At 34.7% G+C, this 21,537-nt stretch overlaps 1 protein-coding gene across 1 annotated transcript; it reads right to left on the reverse strand.

Annotated features, from left to right (window-relative positions):
• Positions 1 to 277: 277 nt before the first annotated feature.
• On the reverse strand, positions 278 to 10,273 carry sf3a3 (splicing factor 3a, subunit 3). Its single transcript, XM_056480397.1, has 17 exons — positions 10,073 to 10,273; positions 9,363 to 9,410; positions 8,341 to 8,393; positions 8,144 to 8,249; positions 7,990 to 8,062; positions 7,706 to 7,797; positions 7,536 to 7,618; positions 7,086 to 7,224; positions 6,218 to 6,286; positions 6,032 to 6,099; positions 5,803 to 5,910; positions 5,551 to 5,620; positions 5,174 to 5,338; positions 4,822 to 4,932; positions 2,272 to 2,362; positions 1,247 to 1,302; positions 278 to 1,103 (listed from the first exon to the last, which is right to left on the reverse strand). The coding sequence occupies exons 1-17, from the start codon at positions 10,166 to 10,168 to the stop codon at positions 1,026 to 1,028; spliced, it is 1,506 nt and encodes a 501-aa protein (XP_056336372.1). The 5' UTR covers positions 10,169 to 10,273; the 3' UTR covers positions 278 to 1,025.
• Between the last annotated feature and the right edge of the window lie 11,264 nt (positions 10,274 to 21,537).

Consider the following 21,537-nt stretch of genomic DNA (forward strand, 5'->3'; position numbering starts at 1 on the left):
AATAGGCATCTTCTGTATTCAATAATAAATAATCTGGTGGGTATTTTAAGCTGGAACTTTACAAACACCAAAGACTTATCTTACATCTCGTAAAAGGTGTAAAATAGGTGCCCTTTAATTGATTTTTTTTATTATTACATTCCGAAATTACCACCAACCCAATTCGTGCAGCATCATTATGAGACACGAATTGTAGATTAATGTTGGTGAGAAAAATAAAATATGGCTGCAACAAAACGTGGGGGAAATTTAAGAGGCATGAATACATGTACATGAATACAGTGACATGTTTACTGAATAAGGTCAAACCAATTCATCATTTGATACAACTTTGCAGCAGGTTTAAGAAAACCTCTTGACTGTATTGAATAAAAAAAAATGTAAACATGTTTCATGAATACACTTTTCATTTACTAAAATTTATTGAATAACAAAAGTATCTGTCTAATGCATGAGGCCAAAAGAAAATGTGACATAACCCAACAATAATAATGTACAAACAGATTAAAAAGATAAATCACATTTCACACAAACTACAGGAACAAATCTTAGAATGTTACAGTGATGCAGAAATGACATTAGAACTCAATTAATAATTCAATGGGTTCTTACAAGATCACTATAGGCAATTTATCAGTAAAAAAAAGTCCTGTGGTAAAATATTCAATAATATTTTAACATTTTGTTTTACAATGCAAACTACTCAAACCCAAGCCCAAACTTTAAAGTTACTTATTAGAAACAAATGTTCTTTTATAAAAGATAGAGAACAGCGTTAAGATAAGCGTTTGACACGGGTGTGTCTAATTCACACTGCAGAGCAAAACACTAAAGTATCATCACATTTTGCTTACTACAGACATTATCTGATAAACTCCATTCTAGAAACCCGTAGGAACACACAATTAATCATTCCTCCAGGTTTTATTAATATTTCTGCACCGCTCTATTCCCAATGCCTTAAAGAAACGTTTGTGCTTCAGTATTTACATTGCGCAAATTCCATGTGTACATTGTTAAGGACTCTACAGCAGTCCCTGTCGTTTCAAATCCTCATAAGTCTTCTTGTTGACAACATTTCCACTGGAGTCTTCATACTCCTCCTGCAAGGGCAAGAAATAATAAACAAAAATATTTCAACCTTTAACTAACATCAAATCATCAATGAAAGCACAAAATTTGTTTCAGCCAGAGCAGAGCTTTGCAAGAGACCTTTACAAAACAAAAGGTGTTTCAAACCACTCACCTCTGTGTCAGGCTGCCATCGCTCCAATGCTTTCTGTGACTTCAGTTTTGACCACACTATTGCAGAGAAACAAACAAATAAAACATAAATAACAATAACTGTGCAAAATGGGTCTCTCATGTCTTATATGAAATGATAATGGCAATCCATTAATAACTGACACCAATATTATTATTCACATTTTTTCAGCTTCTTGTTGGGTGATGTCTTTGAAACTACAATGTTACTATTTGTGAATGAGTTTTAAAGTGCTTAAAAACTAAGATAAATGAAAATGACAGCGCACTGCACCCATATTCTGTGATCCATTCTCTTTTCTGCTATATATATCTTTTTACGCCTTTGAAATTCTATTTATTAAATTCGACTAATTTAGGGTTATGAGGTCCTTGTATCTTAGCAATAACAAATAAAAGTCTTTCTGCTTGATTTTTCCCAGAATATTTATTTATTCTCTTAAAGAAGAAAAAAATCTAACTTTGATGAGACAGTCATCTGGTTTTAGGAAATATCCGCATAGAATCTGCTCTCTTAGTAATAACAAATGACATTTTATCATCTGTGGATTCACCAACTACCCAATATAATGCATGTTGCTGTTTTGTGTGGATCATGATTAAAGTGCAGTTGTTGCCTCGAATATAAAAATCACTGCAGATTCAGCCTGTGATAAAGCAACTAAACATTTTGCTCACAAAACTTTTTTTTTGGTTTCTAGGAAAAATAAAAATACATTGTGTATGTAATATCAGTATAGAACTTGCCAATTTACAAGTAAAAAAGTCTGAATCGGCCATGAAACGACATGATCGGTGCATTGCTTGATTTTTCTATAATATTAAACTAATGAAAACATTAAATATTGACTATTGAAAACAGATACTTATAGACATAAATTCTCTAAGAGAACAGTTGAATCATATGATTTTAACAGAACATTAATTTGTTGATTAAATTAATAACATTAATACATAGAGCACATTCCTTCACACAAACACAAATATTTTATGAGCTAGTATACTCACAGGATACTGCATCCTCAATTTGGGTGACATTGGCAAAGTGGGCTGTATTAGGAATGCCCAAACAGCGCATACCATGAGCATGACGCCACTCCTGAAACGGAGAAGAGACACTCATTAACTGACACGTAAACCTTCTGTATTCTCTTATTCTCTATTTGCTGTTATGCAGTTTTTTTAAAACATTTTAGACAATGAGACTAAAAGCACAGATTCTCCATATATTATAAAAACTTGAAAATACTTGTCCATGATTGTTCATAACTTTGCACAACATAGGCCTGTCAATAATCAATATATAGACATGTCGCACAAAATGTTGAAGAATTTAACTAAGGATCTGAGAATCCTTGTAGCAAACTTGTGTGTGTTGTTTCAAGAAAACAACCATTAATTTGTGTTGTTTTATTTTCATTTGTTTATATTAATTTATTCTTCATTTAATTATTATTTAATCATATGATCATTAGTCATGTCTCATATTATTTCATTGATTATTAGTTAATGATTTGATTATTATTTGTCATTTTATTATGTTTATATATTTTATTGTTACCATTTTCCTATAATTATTGCTTTATTATTATTTAATATTTCCATGTTGCTATAATCTTATGACTGTGCTTTCAAGCGACACTTTTCAAGAGTAAAAGATAAAAGAATGTCTCCATTTCAAGGTCTGTATTATTGTATGTTGTGAAGCAGTAATTTTCCATTGCTGTTGCTTGTAGTATAACAACACTTGTATTTATCGTGGTAAGATGAAGTCTAAGTATTGAATCATGCACAACTAAGATTATTCAATAAACTCTGCTCTTTCTTTATTATCATTATCTCCTGCTTCTGCCCCTGTCTAGCTTCCTCATGAGATTGTTAATTAAGTAGAATACTGGTTAACAAGTTTGGGTATTGGGCGGCTCCGCTTGCTTGTTCTAGCCACATTTTAGCACAGCCTTTCTATCTCTATTGGAGGCGTCAGTGTCAGTATGGTTATAGTATTTACTATAGTATATTTTCATGTAGGTGTGCGAGGACAGAAAATAAATCGGTTTCTTTTTTCAAGCTCTTTTTACCTTGCACTTTTTTGTTAACATCTATTATTATTTATTTGTTTAGGATATGGGTTTTCACATTATGATTCCAATGCCTAATTATTAAATTGTTAGAAGAACTATAATTGAAATATTCTTAAGATTAAAATATTTTGTGTTCTCTGGAAGAGTGTACTTGCATTATAATGCTATTATAGTGTCTAAATGGTCTTAAAATTACAATATTGTTTAATCACAATAAATTTTGATGCTATATATTGTACCGGAAAAAAAAAAGTTATCATGACAGACCTAACGAAACATATTTCAAGGTACAAGCAAAAATAAAACAGAAAAAAAAGAAAAAGAAACAGGAAAAGCAAGATTCAGTATTTTATCCCGATTCTTTCCGACGTTGGTTTTTACTATTTCACAGTGGGTGTACTTAGCAGTTCCATTTAATAAATTGAATGAATAAACATAAAAAAATGAATAATTCGCTGTTGTATTTAAATGGACCAAAGAGATCCAAAGCTTTTTCATTCTGTCTTTATTTGATTTAATTACTCTCAAGTAGTTTTAAACCAGAAATGTGTGTAACAGTTGCTGGTCTCCACTAACTTTTATAAAAAAAAATTTCTTGCTATCAGCAGCCAACAACTGTTTGGTTACAGGCAAAGACATACTGAAGAATGTGGGTGTGTAATATTTTTAAAAATGTTGGAAACTTGTAACCACTGACATTCACAGTGCACAAAAAAAATAAATAAATAAAATAAAAAAAATCAAGTCAAAGGTTACAGGTTTTCATCATTTTTCAAAATATCTTGTGTTCAACTAAAAAAATGTTTGGAACAAGGCAAGGGTGAGTAAATGATAACAATTTTCATTTTTAGGTGAGCTATCTCTTTAATGAAAAACACCAGTATATTGAGTCTATTAGTCTTCTGTCCCTCAGCATCAGATTTCTTGTTTCCTTTCACTTTCAACAAGAACTAAATTATGTTAACCTAGACCTGTAATGATGTGCTGTTTGTGGCTTTGCGGTGGCAAGCGTGTATCGTTTTCCTCAAGTGCGTGTGTTCCAAAGAAAATGACCCTTTAGCGGTTTATATTTGACCTGCGTGGCTAAACTAACATTCTTCTGACAATATGAATAAGTGCTGCAAATGTAACTATACCACTGAATTAATAATTGATGTGAATTTATGTTGTACAATATATGTATTGAGACAGAGGTGCCAGTATTGCAAAAGGTAAAATGAGCACTGCAGTATGATACGATGATATTTCTTCAAAAGCAGACACTTTAATCATTCATGGTCAAAAATGGTCATATCGCACACCCCTTCAACAAGGCATTTTAGGTAGCATTGACTATTAGTTATCCTACCTAATAGTTTATCCCTGCATTGAAGTTAATAAAATCAGTAAAATCACCAATGTTACTAAAAAGTAGAGCAAAATGAGACACAAGAATAAATACATCCACCATCGTAGAGCATTTTTATTGAGAACTTACTGCAAAGTGTCTCTGAAAGGCTTTGGGTCCTCTGTAGGTGTAATTCCCACAGATTTCACAGTTGTAATTAATGTTCAGACCATGCAACTTGTAGAGCCAGTATGGAATCGGCTAAAGACAACAAACAAAAGGCTAGGTTATTTACACATGGCAGGCCCTTCATTACATATAATATCCGTGATACAGAGGGATTTTTTAGATGTAATAACAAAAATTACAAACATTTATCAAGGTCTAATCTTAATGATTACTACAGTCCTTTATGTGTACAATTACATACATTTAGGTCACTTCAGATCATCTCAATACATCATCTGCATTTTATATTATGCTGTAATAAAATCATTTGTACCTTTCCATCCCATCCAAGTGGTAAGTTTTTGGGGTTGTATATGATCTCATTATCTTCATCTTCACTCTCGCTCTCACTGGGCTGCTCTTCATCCTCTTCATCACGTTCCTCACCTGTACGTGCCTGCTTCCGCTGTACGTTCTCATGGGTCAGCTGCCTTTGCTCCTACAAGTCACACAACAAAACAGCTTAAAGCAGTTGCACAACAGAGATTTCATCTATAGTCTGTAGCAGATGTCACTGCACCAGAATCAGGAATTACCACAGAAGAACATTAAAAACATTGAAATAAAACAAACAAAAACAAGTAATCACTTCTAATATAATAAAGATTCTCCACAAAATCTACTAAAAGCCAAAGCAGACAGACTTCTCACCCCCAAAATCTCCACATATTCATAAATCTGAGCTTCAAGAAAAGCTGATTCCTTGTTGCGTTCTGAGTCTCTGCAGACACACACAAAAAAAAAAAATACTGAAGTTACATTCAACAGGCAAAAAATACTTCCAAAAAGGGCTTCAGGAAAGAAAAAGCAAATATATATTTTGTAAATGGGCTACTTGTTTCTACACTACTTTAAATCCGATTACAGAGTATTATTTATTTTCCCAAACACAGACACACTTACTTTTTCGGTCCCTTGGCTTTTGGGTTTTTAGCAAACAGAGAGGGATCTAGAGACTCCAGAGATTTGCCTTTGGTGCTGAACAGACGCTGTGCTCTCTCTTCTAATGTACTACAACGAAAACACACAATACCTAGCACCAGATTTAACATACAGACTCGGAAATCAGGAACCTTTTTTGTCATTTAGTTAAATGTGAAACTAAAAGTGTGGACCGTGTATTCCTGCTTACCCTCCACATTTAAGGCCTAAAGCCATGAGAGCAGACTTCAACCTGTCCAGACCCAGAGACGCCAGCTCCTATAAAAATAAAATACATTACTAATCTTGCAACAAAGCAATAACAGAGACCTTTTAACAAACAATCAGTAAATAAAATAATGTCACAATTTTAATAGACAACACCAGAGAAACTGACCTCCCAGGAAGAGAATGCAGAAAGATCCAAATGGGCTCCAGCATGAGTCAGTGCGCTACTTGTCTCTTTCTGCAATAAACACATTCAGAAAACAACATTTGGATACACACAAAATTAAAGAAATACATCAGAACAAATCATTTTAACATGTTTAATAAATTGTACATTAGCAATCAACTCTAGGGTTGAAGATGAAGCAGTATAGTATGATGCCTCATGTGACAGTATATTCTGCTATACAGCAGTGGTAAAAAAATTATAATAATTAAAAAAAATGTTAGACTAGTGTCAGCTGCAGTGCTTTGGTGTTTCTTCACCATTCACAGCAAATGTCCATCAGTCTAGTCTTGTATATTCAACAGCGTGTATGTAAAAGAGTATATACATTTTATGCCATCCACAAGACTTATTCAAAACAATTTGTCGTCTTGACTGTGTACAAAATTGCCATTTCTAACAATTTAAACTTTAAACATTTAAACTTTGAGAGTGGGATTCAGCATTCCCTGGTTCTTTCTGCAAAAAGTATTTTGCAACCATGTCTGCTTGTTCATTTCTAGAAAAGGAACTGGGATCCAGTAGAACACAATGTTGATTTGTCTTTAGATTGCAGAGTATGCAGGCAAGTTTTTACAAACATGTCAAGAGTAAACAAACGAATAAAAACATGCTTCACAGATCTGTACTTGAGGAACGATATTCCTCTTTTTTGGTGGGTAATCACAAGTACAGATGACACATGGTGCTAAAAATGTTGATCTGTCAGTACATCAAATCTATCTGCCCTCTTATTACTAAAGTCACTTATGTTTGGAAAACCTGCTTTCATTTCTTATGCAGATGTAACCATATATGCATACAAACCCACCGGCCAGCCAGGAAACATTCCAGTCTCCCATTTCTTCTCAAACTCTGCCAAAATCTTTCCATAGAGCTCATTCTGATCCAGCAAAGGCTTGACACGATCTGTGTATTCCTGCAGGTATTCCAACAACATCTCCAGATACCTGCAAAAGAAGAGGCATGAGATCAATGTTCAGCTACATGGTAACTTAAAACAGCAACAAGCACAGAACTGATCCACAATTTTGTCAAAACCTAACCAGTTATGAGTTGAATATGATTATGATATACAGATTATAGGCATAGTTATAAACAAAAGAACAAATACACTTTTTTTCTGGGAAGTCTAACAGCATGTACATTTTTGGGGGAGATTTAGATCCTTTGTGATTAATTAAAAACACAAAGTCATATTGCATTTTCAAAATAAGCTTATTTCAGACTTGTGCGATTTAAAAATATTACTTTCACCTACTTCTTATATTCAGCATTCTTCCTGTCTTTAGAGATGTCAAAGAGCTGATCGAATGTTGACAGATAGGTAACATACTCCAGTTTCTAGAAAAGAGCCCGATAAAGCAGCATGAAAGGTTTACATTCATTTGTTTTACTTTTTGGAGCCAATTCAAAGATGTCAGGGAGTACCTCTACTCCTTTTAGATTAATATATTTTAGGTAGCAGTCATGGAGATCCAGGTATCGCCCATAACCCTCTTCATCAGTGAACTCCACCAAGTCTGTGATCATAAAGAACACTCAAGTCTCATCCAAACCATGAATGAAAACATTACAATTTTTAGTATCAACACCAACAGACTTTTGTTAAATGCTTTAACTGTATAAACATAATGGATTCTGATATGCCCTCAATATTTAAACTGTTGATCATAAAAGTGTTCCTCAGAGTGGACTTCCTTTTTCTCACTTACTTTGTGCCTCCTCGCTAGGGTTGTCTTTGGCTTTCATGAGCTCTTCAAACTCCACAGACATGGGCACACAGATCTGGAATTGACAAACAACAAAGACTGTGTATTTTGAATGGCAAAACAGAAATAACAGTAAAAGACAGATCCCTTTGTCTACCTCATTAGGATGCTTTCTGTGAAATTCCTTGATCAGCTTGAGTCGATTATAGAATTCTGCAAACTCGTTTGGTCCTGATATTGCATTCAGCTCATCCTTCCTCATACTGATCATCAGACACAATTAATCAATCAATAAATAAATAAATAAAGCTGATAAATTTTAATAAAGACCAAATATCACCAAGACTGCCTTACCCATCTTTGTCTTCATACAAGTCTCTGAGGTTTGCACTCACTTCCATGTATCTCTACATAAATTAAATAACACAAATGTGACACCAAGCTTTCTTTACAAAATATATGAATTATTGCAATTTAGAGAATTGTTTATCATTAATCGGTAATTTGTTTTTTTGCCTTGTCAGCAACTAAGACTATGTAAATGGCAAAAGCTAAAAAGATTTCAAAAGGTGCACTAATGAAAAAAGTATTAATTCCAAAGTGTCCTTGTAATTTGTGGAATGTACATACTATAGTAATTACAATTGTTCATGCATAATAACATGCAACTAACCTTAAACAGACATTTATATTTAACCTCGTGTAATTCATTAATAGTAGAGCAATTCCATGCAAAATAAAATAACCAAAATAGCGAAATCCTTTCTAGGTTTTTTTCCAAGTGTGTGTGTGCATAGGCGTGTATTTTACAGTACTGCAAAAATTCTCAAACAATTATTTTTGATTTGTCAAAGTCACACAAGTAGCCATTTTCACATTTGTCACATCCATAACCATGCTTCTCCCTCAATAATGCAAAATTGTGTGTGTTTGTGGGGGTTTCTGGGGTACAGTTTAATTCACAGAATTTCTATAAAGTATATTGTATATTGTAAACTTGCAGGCTTTTTTGGTCACGTCCATAACGCTTGTTTATTTACCTCCGTTAAAATGTAAAATATGTTTACAGATTGATATTTTCTGATCCCATAACTCTGTGGTTAGTAGTGTTGGAAAACATAAACAGATGTTTCAATCTAATTTTAACATATACTTTCTCTGTGAATTTATGTTCTAGGTTTTTACTGTAAAAGTCACACCTATAACGCTGGAATTGCTCAGTACTCAATAGTTAAATGAATAATTATACTAAAACAAAGACACCTTAAAATAGTGTAACCGTTTTTAATTGAAAAAAAAAATCACCTAACTAAACAAGTAGTACTTCATAGGCAACCAAGAAAATAAACAAATGAAGCAGAACAATGGAAACTTACATCCAGCATAGCTCTCACTCTGTGATCTGAGTTGATCTGGTCTCTCAGCTGTTGAAAAAGGTAAAGTTAAATAAAATAGACAAATAGCAGTGATTACAACCAAAGTTTAAATAAGCAGAATGTACAAAGAAAATATACAGCCGTGTTATCATTTCAATGCGAATAAAACATCTTTCAAGGCAACCTATGTTATAAAAAGTGAATGTTCCTTGTTTTTTAATACTGTTATGTTAAGAAATTACAGCTATAGTACCTAGTTATTAATAAAATTACTGTATTTAATCGTGCTGTGAAAAAGAATATTAACGTTAGCTAAATGTCTTAATAAATTTAAACGTCATGCTTGAAGGTAAACTGTCAAAATGAATCAAAATAAAAGATATGAAATAAAATATTAGTCAATCGCCAAATATGCAAATCATCCCAATAATTTGCCAAATAAAGCTTAAAAACAATATAGCCTTCATTGTAAGAAGCAATATGAAGCAAATCTGGTTTAATGCACGAACTGTAGCAACCTATCTTTGAATAATATATTTTTTAAAAACAATGCAAGGTGTGAAAAATCGTCGATTATAAAAAAATATCTTCCCATTTCTATCTTAAAAATTAAGGTTTAACAAAGTTTGTATTGAGTTTAATATACTAGGTTTGTATGTGCATTATGGATAATGCTGTTAAAGCGTTAGCATCATTATAACTCAAGTTACCGTAGTTTTTTTCGTCAGCATCTCCTTTGTTTTAGCGTCCATAAGCCTCTCTTTCTCCTCATGGTATCGACGTTGTTGCTCTAAAATCGTTTCCATTGTGTTTTATTAATTTGAGATACGTTGTTTATTCAAAGAATGTTTAGTTTAGCTTCTTACGCGCGTGTCATGCACGGGAAGCCGGTTCCGCGTTTATTTGACTCGGATGGAAACAAGAACGCGAGGTTAAAAGTTCCGACATTACATTTCTGTCTCTTCCGGTCTCTTCTTAGTGGCAGAATAAAATGTATAATTTCAAGATGAGAGCTAATGTCCCCTTTGTTAACTAATATATAAAACATTGCTAATATCTAATACATTTTATAATAATATAAATCAAAATGAATTTTCCTGATTTCTGACGTCCAGTCGAAATACACATTCAAGAAACCATAATTAGTAGTTTAAATATATTCAAATTATATCTTTACATTTTTAATCAAATTTGTTTTAGGTTAGTGTGTAAATTTGGTGGAATCATTGTTGTCAACGTATATTTGCCAGAACATACTGTAATATACGAGTTGGAGAATTTGTGGTGACAAAAATGAACTTATTCCTTTAATTGCTCCAACTTTTATGGAACAGACTTCCTGACAGTCCACTTATAAATTAATTTATTTGTTTATTTTCCAAAAATAATTATATCTAAATTTGTATACATTTGGATAGTACTTATGACAACCAATTTACAAAGGATAATCATAACTTGTTTTATATTTCTAAATCCATAACCTGACATTTTTAACTTTTACATCTAAAAGTTGTTTAAAAAAAGTTTGTGCTTCTTGGTTATTCACTCTGCATATTATAAGCTTTTTTATTAGAATTTTATTTGATTAAATACAGTTTTTTCTCTGTTGCTTAAATACATTCTTAAAATGCCTCGTATTCTAAAAACAGTAAGCACAAATCCATCTGAATTTTCGAAATATTCTATTTTCAAGTCAAAATGAAGCTCTACACTCAAAAACAAGACCTCAAAACGCACACACTACAACATAGCCTTACACACTAGTGCAATAGATTAAAAACAATATTTCCAAAACTGGCAAGTTATAATCCTTGTGGTTGGTCCCCTCAGAAAACTTTTCACAAAAGATGCAACCAATGTACATTCACTAACACATTTTTATTTATGTATATTAAAGTACAACACACAGAAACTAATTATTCCACCTCAGCATCCTGTTTTTGGTCTTGGTCAGGCTATAGAATCTCATATACATCACAGGCTATATTGACCCTAGCCAGGCAGTTGGGGTAAAATTTTCTTGCATGCTTGATCCTTCCCTGGCATGCATCTATATGTTTAGGCAGGCTTCTTCTATGGCCAGGAGGTGAACACGGACACAAGGTTTTGTCATAAACTTTCCACCGCCATGCTAAAGAAAATACTTCTATCACTTTCAGAAAGGGAGAGTATGCAGGCAGAAACCCTTGGGTTATTGGTAAACCAGTCACAGTCAGAGCAGTGCAATGGAAGCTCACATTATCCCAAACAGTGAGGCTTCTCTGGCTTTGCTTATTCTCTGTTGTCCAGCTGCAACATATGTGCTCTTAGACCATCAAGGAAAACAAGGAGGAGAATTTTGTTATATAGAGTCCTAGAATGGCATGGCAGTGGAGTAGCCCCTTGGCCATTAAAACAGAGTGTAAAGGGTAAGGGCTTCAAATTTTACCCCTAAGAAATGGGACACCACTACAACATCTGCACACATCATCATATGTCATTACGATCTCTTACTTCATAAGAGATCGACTGCTGTAGTTATTCCAGTTGCATTTTTTTTTGTTTTTTGGAATTTATCTTTAGGAAATCACAGAAAGCAATGATATCATATACACAATGATGTAGCAATAAGCTCATAACTGTACTGTGTATTTACATCATGGTCATTCATTTATGTAAACACACAAAAACAACATTAACATTATACCAGACACTGTAAAAAGGTCATTCCCAGTGGTGTCGTGGATGAAAGTGAAGAGCGGGGTGGTGATGTGTCGCGGACCAAAGTGAAGAGCGGGGTGGTGTTGGGGACGACAGTAAAGAGTGGGTGGGGAGGTTTGGGGTTTAATTGGCCCCCTATATTAACTCTTAGGGCCACAACATAGCGTAGGCCCTTAGAATTGTTCAACCTAAGGGGAAGGGCTAAGGGGTGGAATTGGGACTGGGCCTAAATCACGACCCTGATTCACAGTTCAAGAGGGCACAAATGACCAACTCAGACTGGGATGAAACAGCAGCATCAACTGCTATGCTGTGATGCAACACAACACTTTGTACAAATTCAAAACTCAAACTTGAACATTTTCCAGATGTTGGTTTTTCACTCTATTAAGGCGGTATGTCTGTTTCTTTCAGAATTGGTTCTTTTGGAAGATGCAATCAATTGTGGAGAGGTTGATGGCATTTATCCCACGAAAATGATCAACCTTTACCTCCTCCTCCACTCTGGTGTCTTTGGCCTCTTCTTCTTCTTCTTCTTCTTCTTCTTCTTCTTCTTCTTCTTCTTCTTCTTCTTCTTCTTCTCCTACACCACCCTTTGGCCCTTTTATCTACCCATCAACATTTCTGATTGGTGTGTGATAAATTTTGACTCATAATGTTTCCACTTGATTAACTGTGTGCTAACTGAGCTCAAGCTGTGCTGACTTGAGTTAACATTATTGAATGCTAGTGCTTTCTAAATGACCACATAGTGTAAGCGCTGAAAAAATGTAGGGATTTGTGTGGAATTTTGCAGAAACAGTTCACCAAATATAATTCATGTGTCAAACCAGGGAATAGTGTTTAAAGTTTAGAGGAATGGGGGCTCAAGCATTTTCAAAAATGGCATTATAGTTTTGAAATTTTAGTTCAAAATTTGAACGGCTCTTTTTTAATGATCTAGGTGCAAAGTCTAAAGCACAGGGCGCAAAACCATTAAGGGCGTGTCTGAATCCACTTTTGCTATATTTTAAGGATGGAAAAATAGGCTCTGCGCTGCGTTATGGGTGTGTTTTGAGAATAACAGAGCCTCATCTCCCATTCCCTTTAAGAGTCAGTTGCATCACGCCATGGCGCATTTGCTATTTACATAATGGACTTTGTGAGTGGAAAAACTAAATGCTTCACTAGCCAGTAAACAGTTAAACAGAGCATCTGCAGTGCGAGGATAAAGAATGAACCTCCTCCAAATTGGCCTTTACTTTCACTTTCTCTCTTTTGTGGATAAATGGTGTTGTACGCACAGACATCCATTAACCTACATAATTAATTTGGTTTGTTACGTACAAAGATTTGTTTTAAAACTATTCAGTTCAGTTTCCATGAAATTCAGTTCTAGTTTCCATAAAACGTATAAATGAACAATAATAACAAAGTCAAAAAAATTAGTTATATCCAAACACACATCCTATGCCCCACATGGTCCAAAACCTGAAAGGTGGACAAATCTTAGCTTGTTTTTAATAAAACAAATATAAATATGCATATAATAAATAACATGGCTAATAAAAATAACATACAAAAGCAAGTTGTCATAAATAAACTAAAAAAACCTGAAATGAAGAAGGCATGGAGGCAGTGGTTTTTATATTTATGTAAAAAGTAATAAATTTTGTAATATTTTTTATCCTTTTAGTTCTTTTTCATGTTAAAGATATTTGTCTATTGCTTAGACGGTTAGACCTGCCTTCATTTGGTCTACTGCCTAGTCTGTTTTAGTTCCTCAAAATAGCAACACGCCAACAATGCGCCTTAACACACCTCTTTTCTAGACCAAAACACCCATGAGTCCACAAAGTGGGGCAAATGGATTTGCTATTTAAACAACATGGCGGAAAACTAATATTGCGTTGGTCTGAAAATAGCAACACGCCAGGGCAAACACGTCTTGCACCTTGTGCCGGGTGTATGATAGGGCCCATAGTGCTTTGGCAATCAAGAAAAACTATAACACATCTATTTTAAGAGTGAAGAAATGGATAGAAAAAATGTTTGTGAGTTTTTTAGAGGCAGGTGGAAGGGTTGATCTCCATGACTAATCTTGACTGGGATTGGGAGTGGTCACGCAAGTGTCAACATGTATTTGTGCCTCCCTGCTCACATTAATGGTGTGTGTGTGTGTGTGTGTGTGTGTGCGTGTGTGTGCGTGTGTGTGTGTGTGTGTGTGTGTGTGCGTGTGCGTGAGCGTGTGTGTGTGCGTGTGTGTATGTGTGTATGTGTGTGTATGTATATTCTGCTATTCACCTGCTTTTATTCGCATTCAGCTGCCTCCAGCCCAGCATGGAGGTAAAGCTTTCCACTAGATACATTAGATTTGAGAAAGGACACAAGATGGACTGCTGATTTAACAGCCCATAAATTTACAACTTTAAATATTTAAACAGATTTAAGCAAAATTTCACACACTGTTGTGACACATTTTCTATTCTTCTATAGTATTGTGCACGTCTTTGACTCTTGAAACAAAGATGCAGTGACTAAAAAAAAAGCATACACAAGCTTCCACACAGGTTTCTGCACCTTGTTTATATACACTATGAACAGCAGCTACGCTAATTATTTTCTTTATTCTCCATTTCCACCTGGGGATACTCTTCCCGAGGCCCTCAGACTATGCAGAGTCACTGATCCGATCCAAGACCAACGACGAGATGATCCCAAGGTTTCCATATCCTGGACCAGGCTGCATCCTGAGCAGCTACTGTGGTGGTCATGGAGGAGTGGAGAACATGAGACTGATTCCTGTGACGCTCCAGAGACAGACGAGTCTTCGCTGAGGCCAGCTTCCAGCCTCCGCTACTGAGACTGCAGCTCTGCACAAGACGTTGGCCAGCGGAGAAATTAAAATGGTCGTGCCCAACTGAGCCTGGTTTCTCCCAAGGTTTTTTTTCTTCACTTTCACCATTTAGTGAAGTTTTTTTTCTCCCTCTCCGCTGTCGCCACTAGCTTGCATGTTTCGGGATCTATAGAGCTGCGCATCGTTGGATCTGCTCTTCAGTGTTTGGACTCTCAGTACTGATTATTAACCACACTGAAGTGAGCTAAACTGACCTGAACTTAAACACTACAAACTGAACTACACTGTTCCTATTTACTATGAACTTTTATGTGAAGCTGCTTTGACACAATCTACATTGTATGAGCGCTATACAAATAAAGGTGAATTGAATTGAATTAAATTGAAAAAAGTTTCCTAATTAAATAATATGGGATTAAGATATACCACAAAAAACCTAAGATGGTAAGAACGTGAACTTCTAAGTAAATATTTTGGCGAAACATTATAAAGAAATAATTTGCTCAAATGTCTTTTGTTACTTTATGATCACATAATTCCAAACCACCTGTGTTTGTTTTCCTATATTATAAGAGGAAATGTCTAATATATGCTCTTTTTTAAAACAATTAAAGTGTGCAGGTTGCAGTGTCATTAATGAAGCATGCTATAAACAGTGCTATTACTAAAGAAAACTATACATTCTATAAGAATTGTTGGTTTGCAGCAAATGAAATCTTAATTCTTTTGTATGCAAAGGTTGTTTTGTGTATAGAGTCTTGCTGTGAGCATCAATAAGCTCTCTGACATCTGTCTTTGTGAACAAACACTGGTATTCTGCTGATTTAATTATTGGAAAGAATTAGAACATGATTTTTGGCTTGTCATCTGGTCTATGGAATAATGTTTCAAGAATAAACCTAAACCTAAAGGGATTAGTTGAAAATAATTTTGCTCTGTTAAAAGCCTGTCATCATTTTCTGTCGATTTTCCTTTTGCTGTAATGATTTCTGTCACCTTGTGTGTAATTGATTAAATTTGAGAGTGGTGCTGCAGGAGACACTCGGTGGATGCAGTAGGTGGCTCCTTTCCCTCTACACACCAGTTGTATTTAATTACCATATTCTGTCATAACAATCCAGCTCACATATTGATATGAATTCCCCAGCTGCAGAAAGAAAACAATGTTGGGTCCCATGGGGATGTGGTTGGCCAAGCTCTTTTTCTCCCTGCCTGTCTTTCTCCATTTTATTTTTTCTAATTTGAATGCTAAATTCTCATTGGTCAAACTCTGCACTGAATATTGTTGTTATTATGCTGAAATGTATGTATGACAGATGATTGTGTTTCTGATTTCATGCCACAGTCTGCATTGTTGGTCCAGCATTAGAAAAGACAGGGTATCTAATAGCTTATGTAAAAGCTCAGTGTAAGTTCTGTGTGAATTGTGAAAGGTAGTGTGTTACTCTTAAATAGTAAAAGACTTTTACTGTCGCTCGCTGCTTACTGTGTGCATTTACTGTGAATGCTCTGAATAAGCTGGATAATGACAAGTTGTTTTTGGCAATACCAGGAGAGCTGGACAGACACTGATTGTGCAAACACGCAGACGCAGACAGACACACACACACACACACACACACACACACAAAAACACACGTCATACAAACACAGTTAATTTCAACTGCTTTTGTCCAGGAAGATGTCATGGCTACCAGACCTTCAGACCAGAACTGAGTTGAGGCCTGGATTCTGTTTTTTGATGCCTTTAAACTGATCAAAAGCAAGGAAACACAAGGAAATGAAGGTATATTTTGGCTTATTTAAAAGATGGATGGAAAGATGGATTTTAGATAGTTAGACAGTGTAAGGTTGACTCTGAAGAATGTGGATCCATTTGTGAGTTTTTATTTAAACACAGCAAGACAACACAAGGAATCATACAGCCACTTTCTGGGCAACGAAACTTAGTGAGTATATAAACAGCACCAGTCCAGGTAGTAATCAGCAAATATGGAGAGTACTCAAAAACAGAATTCCAGGCAGTGCAAAGGACAAACAGCATATAGTCAGGAACGGTAACACAGGCTATGGTCAGGGCAGGCATCTTATGGTCAGTAATGGTGATACGGGCTTTGGTCGGGGCTGGCAGATACAGTCAGCTTCCGGCGTCTAGACTGCAGCTCTGCACAAGAAGTTTGGCCATAGGAGAAATTGTTGTGCACAACTGAGCCTGGTTTCTCTCTATGTTTTTTTCCTTCACTTTCGCCAATTGGTGAAGTTTGTTCCTTGCCGCTGTCTCCACTGGCTTGCATGGTTCGAGAATTGTGGGGCTGATCATCGATGGATTTGCTCTTTAGTGTTTGGACTTTCAGCAGTGAAAATTAAACCACACTGGACTGAACTAAATTGAACTTAAATTTGAAAACTGGACTGACACAAGTTCAATTTACTATAATCTGCTATGTTAAGCTGCTTTGACACAATCTACATTGTAAAAGCGCTATATAAATAAAGATCAATTGAATTAAGTTGAACTGAACTGACAGACAGACAGCCAGACAGACAGAGAGATAGATAGATAGATAGATAGATAGATAGATAGATAGATAGATTTATGCATCACAAAGGAGAAGTTCTAAATTCCAGTATCTACAAACTAGTATAGATTAAAACAATAGCAAAAAATTTACATACATATATACACATCTGAGTATACCTACATAAAAATAATATACAGTGATATACATCAATCACACACATACGTTCATTATAAACGAGTTTGAGTCCTATAGTGTAATTTTCTGTATAAAAGGAAACACTGAACAGGGGTGTAAAAAGGGCAAATTGTGCTATGTTACACTGTAAAAAAAATATCGTAAAAAAAAGGTCAAATGACCGGCAGCTACGGCTGCCAAACAAAAACCATAAAATTACAGTAAAATTTCTTTGTTGAAATAAAGTGCAAAAAATAATAAATCTACAGATATTTTCATTAAAATGTTTACAGAAAGACACTTATTTTACAGACTTTTCCTAGATTATTACGATCAAATCCGTTCAAAAAAGTTACACACTAAGAGTTTTACAGAGAAACACTGTTATTTCACAGACTTTTCCTAGATTATTATGATCGAGCATCAATAAAGTGACTGCACTAAAATTTCAAGAGAAAAAAATGTTATTTAAGAGTTTTATCTCTCAACCATTACAATTAAACACCTTTAATAAAATGTCAAGACATGCTCATGGTCGTAATTTAACAGTTTTATTTTGGATCAAAAACTTCTGGAAAAAAACAACAAACGAGATAGAACTGATTAAAATTCTCACAACTATAAGTTACAATTGTTGCATTTTATTGAATAGTATTTATATAAAACATGTAGAGGTTTAATTTATATGGAATAATTTAGTTACAAATCTTAAATGAAATGGAACTGTCATGTGAAGGGGACGCTGACAAAGGAGTGCAGATCCAAATGCAGGTTTATTACACAGAGATGGTCAGGCAAGCAACAGTCAACACAGGGGCAAACAGATGTGTGCAGGGAATCCAGAGTCATGGTCAAACAACAGCCAAATGGTCAGTCCCGGCATCAAACCACATAAACATTTAACAAACAAAGCACAGCAAAAGAAGAGAAACACATCATAATGTTCACAGTAACAGCATAACAAGACTAAGCAATTGGTGCGTGCGTCTGTGCTGCTTTTAAAGTCCATGTAATCAGTTCATAACGATCCTCTGACTGTGTGTGTGCAATCAGCGGAATCCGGAACAGGTGCATGTGAGCGGAATTTATCTATTTTATTTATTGAACAGAATTGATCGTAATAATCTAGGAAAAGTCTGTAAAATAACAGTGTTTTTCTGTAAACATTTTAATGAAAACATCTGTAGATTTATTATGTTTTGCACTTTATTTCAACAAAGAAATTTTACTGTAATTTTATGGTTTTTGTTTGGCAGCCGTAGCTGCCAGTCATTTGACCTTTTTTTAAAGATTTTTTTTTTTTTTTTACAGAGCAAGTAATTACAATTTATTACTTTAATTTTACGTAATTTTAAATGTACTTCAAAAAAACTGGAAAAAACACTGTGTAAATAATACGGCAATTGTATTTTATAAAACAGGAAAATTGCTGTAATTTGTCATTAATTATATAGTACATAAAATAACAGTCAAGCTGTTAATTTACAAATATTGTTTGTAATTTTTACGGACTTTTGAATATGATTTAAAATAACAGAAAAATACTGTACAAATAATACTGTAATTTCCCTGTATAAAAAACAAAAATGTCAGTAATTTGTTTTTAATTATAAAGTACCTAAATTGAAAGTCAAACTGTTAATTTAGAAAGATTGTTTGTCATTTTACTAAGTTTTTAATTTAATTTGAAATGACAAAAAAAACTGTAAAAAAATTTAAAGATATTTTCTGTAAAATTAGGTTTTTTTTTTTACAGTGTATTCAATTTCATCCAAAGCAACAAAAGGATGTATTTTTTGTTTGTTTGCTTGTTTGTTTGTTTGTTTGTTTGTTTGCTTGTTTGCTTGTTTGAACTAAAAATTAGATTATTTGGTGCTAGTGTTGTGGAATCAAGTTTAACTGAAAATATTTGCCTTTGGTTTGAAAAGGCACATAAGCTTGAAGTAGTGAATTCAGGTGTTTTGTTAGGCTCTTTGAATTTGATGTGAGCATCAACTGGCAACCGGTGTAAATTGACTAACACAAGTGTGACATGCACTTGTTTCAGTTCATTAAAAACTGCTGCATAGTTGCATTTTGGATTAGTTGCAGAAGCTTGATAGTGTTGGTTGGGAGTTGATTTTGGTACAATGATAGATTAGGTTTTATAGTGTATAGTAAGTATATATAAGTGTATAGCTATTGGACAACTATTGTTTACCTCGGCGCCAAAAGCAGCACCTGAATTAATATGATGCCTTTGCATGAGGAATAGACTCATGTCAAGTCTTCTTTTGTAAAAATTGTTCACATACATATTTTTTCCTGATGTTAATTGATGTGCCGAGTGTAGAGATTTGAACTGAGGAACTAGTTGGGATAGTTCAGATCAAAGATATTAATATTGTTTAGTTTAAGTTTTTTTGTCATTTTAAGACAACTATGTCATTATATAGTTATAAATGTTAATTTAATTCATTTATTTATTTTCCTTCGGCTTAGTTCCAGCATAGTGCCACAACAGAATGAACCGTCCCTTTCCAGCCGCAACACCCATACACTCTCACATTCACATAATCACTCATACACTAGACTACGGCCAATTTAGTTCATCCAATTCACTTATGCAACATGACTTTGGGCTGTGGGGGAAATCAGACCACCTGGAGGAACCCCATGCAAACATAGGGAGAACATACAAACTCCACACAGAAATGCCAACTGGCCCAGTCCAGACTCGAACCAGCGACATTCTTGCTGTGAGGTGAAAGTGCTAACCACTGAGCCACTGTGTCGCTAAATGTCGATTTGATTCATGTTTTCTTAACAAACATTCTAAAAACATTGTTGCTTCTTCTGTTTGTAATACCAGAGCCAATCCTCAAATTCATCACATTTAGGTTTAGAGTTGTGTTTACATTTGATAATTTAGCAGTGTGCTCTTTTCAGCTCTTTAAACACCACTCTCACTGCTGCATTCTGGAGTTTCTGGTCAGTTGCAGAAGTTTGATAGTACTTGCCATATTGTCTGCCAAGAAAGCATTGCAATAGTCTAGTCTGGCCAGAACAGCAGCTTGAAATACATACAATGAAAAAAAAATTATTTAAAAATAAGGACCAGTATACAACAAACATATCCAGTATATTTTCCATTAATAAGTACTCTTTGTTATGTTAATAATATACTGTAAATGTCAAACTAAATAAATTGGCAAAATGTGTTTTTATAAATATACATTTTTATTTGCCATTTTTCATGCTCTGATAGTAAAGTGCTGATCTTCCAAATGTTATTAGAGATTTATAAATGGAATAAAGTTATTAAGAGATCTTTCATTCTGATTCTGCATTCGAGTACAGTACTGCTATTTGTTATCTAACTGATTAGCATTACTCCAGTACTATCTGGAAGTATGAACTGACTGTCACTAATCCTGGGCCTTTATTTGTTTGGAAGGTGGCCAGAGTCAGGTTGGTTCAGCTTAAGCTGTAGCAGACTGGTAATAGAATCCCTGAATAACCAGCACTCTCTTTGTGTCCTACACCACCCAGAATGCCCTGTGGGAGTCCTACAACAGCAGCGCTCGTGCTCATTTACTCACAACTATTAGTTCTGTTAAAACCACATTAACATTTTTGCTCTTCGTATAGTGAGTGAGAGATGAAAGAAAAAAGGTTTAAGGGCATTGGTTCAGTGAAAAGACACACAAAAGGGCACATTAAGAATTAAAGAGCACTGCAAGCACAGTTCACGTGAGAGGCCTGGCAAACCTGGATCAAAGATCTCTTAATAAAATTTTAGCACTGCTGGCATGTTGCCGACACTAGCATGCATAATGTCAGCCGAATGTGGGCCATGCATGGCAATGATGGCACTGCATGCATAACGGCAAACTTCATTTGGGCCAGTTGTGGATGGGAGGTGTGTGGCCCACACTTAAAAAAAAAAAAAAATTTTACAGAA

Source organism: Danio aesculapii, chromosome 19 (genome assembly GCF_903798145.1).
Source record: "Danio aesculapii chromosome 19, fDanAes4.1, whole genome shotgun sequence".
Lineage (NCBI taxonomy): Eukaryota > Metazoa > Chordata > Actinopteri > Cypriniformes > Danionidae > Danio > Danio aesculapii.

Excerpts from the sequence above, each read along its gene's own strand:
- sf3a3 (XM_056480397.1), bottom strand. The coding sequence starts at position 10,168 with ATGGAAACGATTTTAGAGCAACAACGTCGATACCATGAGGAGAAAGAG. Across the intron at positions 5,911-6,031 it reads TTAGGCCTTAAATGTGGAGG|TACATTAGAAGAGAGAGCAC; the intron begins GTAAGCAGGAAT and ends TTTTCGTTGTAG. Across the intron at positions 5,621-5,802 it reads AAAGCCAAGGGACCGAAAAA|AGACTCAGAACGCAACAAGG; the intron begins GTAAGTGTGTCT and ends GTGTGTCTGCAG.